The sequence below is a fragment of the Cibotium barometz genome, chromosome 18 (assembly GCF_041138505.1).
Source record: "Cibotium barometz isolate CiBa-2024 chromosome 18, ASM4113850v1, whole genome shotgun sequence".
Lineage (NCBI taxonomy): Eukaryota > Viridiplantae > Streptophyta > Polypodiopsida > Cyatheales > Cibotiaceae > Cibotium > Cibotium barometz.
This window is the reverse complement of record NC_141063.1, coordinates 41,787,047-41,792,097: the sequence shown is the minus strand read 5'-3', so window position 1 is coordinate 41,792,097 and position 5,051 is coordinate 41,787,047. Positions and strand designations below refer to the sequence as shown.

Below are 5,051 nucleotides of genomic sequence, written 5' to 3'. Positions count from 1 at the left end.
TTTATATATGAAATGTTCTTGTCCACACAAAGGAATCCCCTCGTGTATCATCAAAAATGACAGAATCGTATGCTAATGAAAGTTCCAACAAAATATCAAAGAAGCATAGCCATACTTATCCATTTTTTCTCCCGAATCGATTCCTCGATTAAAGACCACCAATAATATAACGACACATAAGGGCAAAACGATGATTGCGATTATTATCTTCAACTAAAAGCTAATCAAAAAATTTGACCGTGATTTGAAGCCCGCACTTAAAAAATGAAAAAGGATCAAGGCTCAAGAGAGCATATGCTGTGGTTAGAAGAATGCAATTAAAGAATAGGAGCCGCAGAATGTACAAGAGTAGGGAGTAAAAAGTATTAGACAACATGAGGTGGCTACGAATGCATGCTGTTTGTTGATTGATAGTGTGCATGCAAATGGAGATGTATCCTCGTGAACTTGATCTCAAATGGGGCAGTGGAGGCTTAGGCTGACGGCCAGATCGAATTGCCACACCCACGTTTCCATGGACCTGGAGGTGGTGGCCAGGCGGCACACATCACATGGCACAGTCATGGAGCGCCTCTTTCCTCCCTTCATCCATTCCAGATTCACCCTGCCGGAGAAGGCCGATGCAGAGCGGGGTATTTTCTCGGCGGAGCAAACGAAGGTCAACTCGGGAAGATCAGTCTTTACAGCACCGCCGCCGCCGCCGCCGCCATTACCACCATACGCTGTGAAGACCCCCCATGCATTGCCATCGATATGACCCAACATCTGCCTAAACGCCGCATTCACCCACCTCACCCTGGTTGTGCAATCCGTGATGAATGCCGGCACGCTCCCCGCCGCTAGCCTGGCTTCCACTGTTTCTACACACTCCGTTATTGCAAGAGCTTCCATGTGAAGCTCGGTGACACTCTCCAGAGTCACTGTTGTTAGCCGGGAAGAGTTGGCACATGCCACCGGACCCATCCTGGCAATCGGTTCCATAGAAAACCTCTCCCCTAAACTGAGACACAACTGGCTTAAAGAATCGCTATCCTTCACATCTGGAGATTTCAAGTCTTTCAAGAGTAGCTCGGCTTCCTGGATCACGAGCTTCTTCAGGAAACCCCAGAGAGTGGCGTTTACTGCTCTTGTGTGCTTGCCGTAGAAAGGGAGGGCAAAGCTGCCGAGCGGAGTTGGGTGACCCAGAGGGTCAATGTAAGGCCCGGTGGGTGCACCAGACAATCTCTCAGACGCCGATTTGAGAGCCCTGTCATAAGCTCTGTTGAACCAGAGAACCTGGCTGCAGTCATCCACAAGCACGACAGGATCTGTTGAGCCACCATAGACTTGCTCAAGGTACACCTGATCGACGGCTGCACCATCAGCTAATGCTGGAGAGAAGCTGACCCCGCCGAAGGAGGCGGCAGGCCCGCCTACGAGGTTCTTAGGCGAGGGCATTAACAGAGGATGCCCAGGAGCAAATGGCGAGTCTGTCTCGTAAGCTTTGACATGCCTGGGGCTGCTTGAAAGACTTACCTTGGACTGCACTCCGGAGCCTTCTACTGAGACTGCAAGGAGGAGATTCTCAGAAAACCTACTTGAGAGAACTGCAGAGGAGTGCAAAGAGGGTTCTGCTTGCAGGGGAGCCACCGTGGATGGGGAAGACAACTTCGACGGAACATTCGGAAGAAGGGAGAGAGTGACCAACCTGCAATCAGTCTCGCTCACCTCCGCCACCAGCTGTGGAGGTTTGGAAACCCAACTTTGCGATGGGGCTGTCGGAAGAGGCGGATTCTCCGGCCTGCGATGCTGCAAGTCTCTGTTGATGCTGCGGGCAGGCGAGCTGCGCATAGCTGCGGTACGTGTTGGGGATACTGATGGCGCCGCAACAGCAGATGCAGGTGAAGCTATTCTTGCCTGCATGAGGGACTGCACATCCGCCGCTGTCGGCAGACGCGTAATCCCCCTTATCATTTCCGTGAAACCGCCTCCCACATAGCCCACACCCTTCACACAAACTGAACCGCAGGCTAAAACACCAGGAGACCTGTCCGGCAGGACGGCACCTCCGTTGTCGCTAAGATAACCGGGACTGACTCTCTGTTGCAGCTGCGGTGACGGCGGCAAGTGGTGTAACTGCTGAACCCTGGCATCTGCTGCCACAAAAACCCCTTGCTGCTCAATTAGATTACCCGCCATGTAAATAGGCGCTGCCATACCACCGACGCCGCCGCAATTTGCCCTGTTCATGTCCGACATCTCCGAAACTTCCCTTACGGCCCCTAATTTAGACACGTCCATGGAATCCTCCTTCCCATTCACGATGCTACCATGCGGCACCTGGCTACCCGACCTCAGATCCCTGAGCGGCACGGCTCCATCGGAGTTCCCCTGCGTCAGAGAACTCGCTCCTGCAGTGATGCTGATGCCGGAAACCACTTGTGCCCTGTCTGATTTGGGCGTCTTAGGGCATTTGGCCGAAGACGAACCCTCTGTTCGACGCTTCCTCAATCTCTTGCATTTTCCAGAAGAGGCAAAGGAGTCAAGAGAGGCGCAAGTGGAAGAAGGGTCAGTGCCGAAGCTGCCAGAGGGGGGCAAGGGCAGTGGTTTGGGTGCGATGGGGCGATAGCGAGACAGAATGCGATCTGCTTTGGAGGGAAACATTGCTAGTGGTAGAGGGGGAAACGACGGGATAAAAAGGAATTAGGGACGCAGGATCATTGAATCCGACCATGGGCATGAAGCGTTGCACATGGACAGGGAAGGGAAACAGACGAAAGAGGTGGGAGCAGGCCGCGTAGAGAGAGAGAGAGAGAGCAAGTGGTGGAAGACGGCGGAATGATAGGGGCGTCGGTGTCGGGCTTGGCGAACGTATTGCGATAGCGGGAGCTGTAGCTACGGCTACATTGACAGCCGAATTGACAGTACGCTTAAACAGCGATACCCGCTAAATCTCACCGGATGGGACCCTGCCGCCTAAATATCTATTATACACTCGTAGTAAATCACTCTAGTTAGCAGTCAGTTTGGCAAATTGCCTTCAGACTCCGGACTCCAGTGTCCAGACTCTGCCAAATCTACGGCCCACACCACCATTGCGTTTTTCCCGTCTCTGGCGCCGTAGGTAAAATCGAGTCGGAGGCCGCCACGCGGCTAGTGAGATCTTTGCCACGCCTTTCAACGAAACAGCGGCCGTAGAGCGCTCCACCTACCACATTGGATATCCTAGCTACCAATGGGGAGGCGCCACGCGGATGTTCAAATCTGTTTCCTGCGCCAACGTCGACTTAAGTATCCAGTCTCGCCCTCGTTCCCGGCGGCCACAGCCCTGGCCATAATCTGACGGCCGGTAGAGAGTCTCTCACCGAGACCCTCTCCCCGCACCGACACGTCAGACCAAATCTCCCTATCTCCTCCTCCTGGCCAATCAGGATCCGCCCGGCACCTGAATCCGCTCGCCGCGTATCCATCTTGTCCCCTCCGCCCGCCACGCGGCTCCCCGTGAAAATATCAAGGAGCCCCGCATCTCGCACGAATATATATTTTGGAAAGGTGCAGATTTCTTTCACCGTCCATCCTCTCTCTCTCTCTCTCTCTCTCTCGAAATATCTATATATTCTTTTCTCAAAGTAAGACGGCAACCCAATCACCTTTTCTTGAAAGTTGAACCAGTGACCCATCCCTCTCTCGAGTTTGAATAGTCTCACCAACACCAATGTTTTTCTATTGGAACAAACATTTGTCTCTTTGCATTAATGGCCAAGTCTTGATTGAACAAATGGATGGGGCAATTATTAAAGTTTTTCTCTTATTTTCAACGATCAGAAGATTCATCGGATGGGCTATAGCCTATAGTGGTGATGTTTCCCAAGGCAGCATACCTTTTACCATCACCAATTCATGAGGGGGGTGATTAAACAAATGGATTGGAATTTAGGCTTGGTACACACAACATAAAGACCCTCTTCTCATTGTGGCCAAGGTGAGCTACACTCAGGGGAGCCAAATACACACACCTACAAAAACTGGGGAGCCAAATACACACACCTACAAAAACTGAGGGCAAGAAGCCCGACTTACTTTTATTTTTGATGTGGTGAAAACCATTTTTGGGCATTTTGATCATCAAGTACAACCATAAATTTTGAGCACCATGAAAAATTTTAACAATGCTTTTCCATGTGACATTTTGGTCCCCAAGGATTAAGGATGCACAACATGTCCCCATTCATGTCTGACTACAGTTCGTCATCCATCTTGCTATCATTTTTGGGCACATTAAAAGTGGAGCAAACCATGTCATCATTGGAAAGCATAATGCAAGATGGAAGCAACGACAATGCATACCTCTCCTACAACAAATGATGTGGAGGTAGCCATGCAAGAGAAAGTGGATGAGCAAAAAAGAATGGCTAGAGGTTTGCCAAAGAGTGACGTGGAGACTTTGCCTAGCCTCACCAATGCAATGAAGGACTTCTTAAGCACCCACTTCTTTATGCCCAGGGGACCCCTTGGGCACTATGAAAAAATAGCAAGTGGTAACACACCGTCCCGCCCATCCATCATCCGATAGTGATGAAACTTTGCGAGTGGAGGGGTAGCGACCCCATGGGCCCACTCGCAAAGTTTCACCCGCATCGGACACCATATAGGCTTGGTGTCCCACCCAAACCCACTATTTTTTGCATACAACAGCTTAGAAAAATAATCAAAGAAGTCAAAGGTAGAGAAATAGTATGCACTATGCTTGATAAAATAAGAACTCCATTATTCTAGATTCTAGCCATGTATATCCACAAGGCACTTTGTGAGGACTCCATGCCCAAAAAAATAAAGCATCATGAAGTACACAAGAAACCATGGCCTTTAAAGATTACAACTATTACATAGGGAAGCATGGCCTATGAGACCACTAAAAAACAATGCTCTATTTACATCGTCTTTAAAACTCAAAAACATAGGGAAGCATGGCTTATGGGATCATTTAAAAACAATGCACTAATTACATGGTCTTTTAAAACTATTAAGGTTAATCCTCGCATGCCGTAAAATGCTAGGTTATGTAGAAACCA

General features: G+C 49.8%; 1 protein-coding gene across 1 annotated transcript; it reads right to left on the bottom strand.

Annotated features, from left to right (window-relative positions):
• Positions 1-265: 265 nt before the first annotated feature.
• Positions 266-2,847, bottom strand: LOC147629358 (uncharacterized). Its single transcript, XM_086812594.1, has one exon. It carries the CDS (start codon positions 2,641-2,643, stop codon positions 454-456), a length of 2,190 nt encoding a protein of 729 aa, XP_086668720.1. The 5' UTR covers positions 2,644-2,847; the 3' UTR covers positions 266-453.
• Between the last annotated feature and the right edge of the window lie 2,204 nt (positions 2,848-5,051).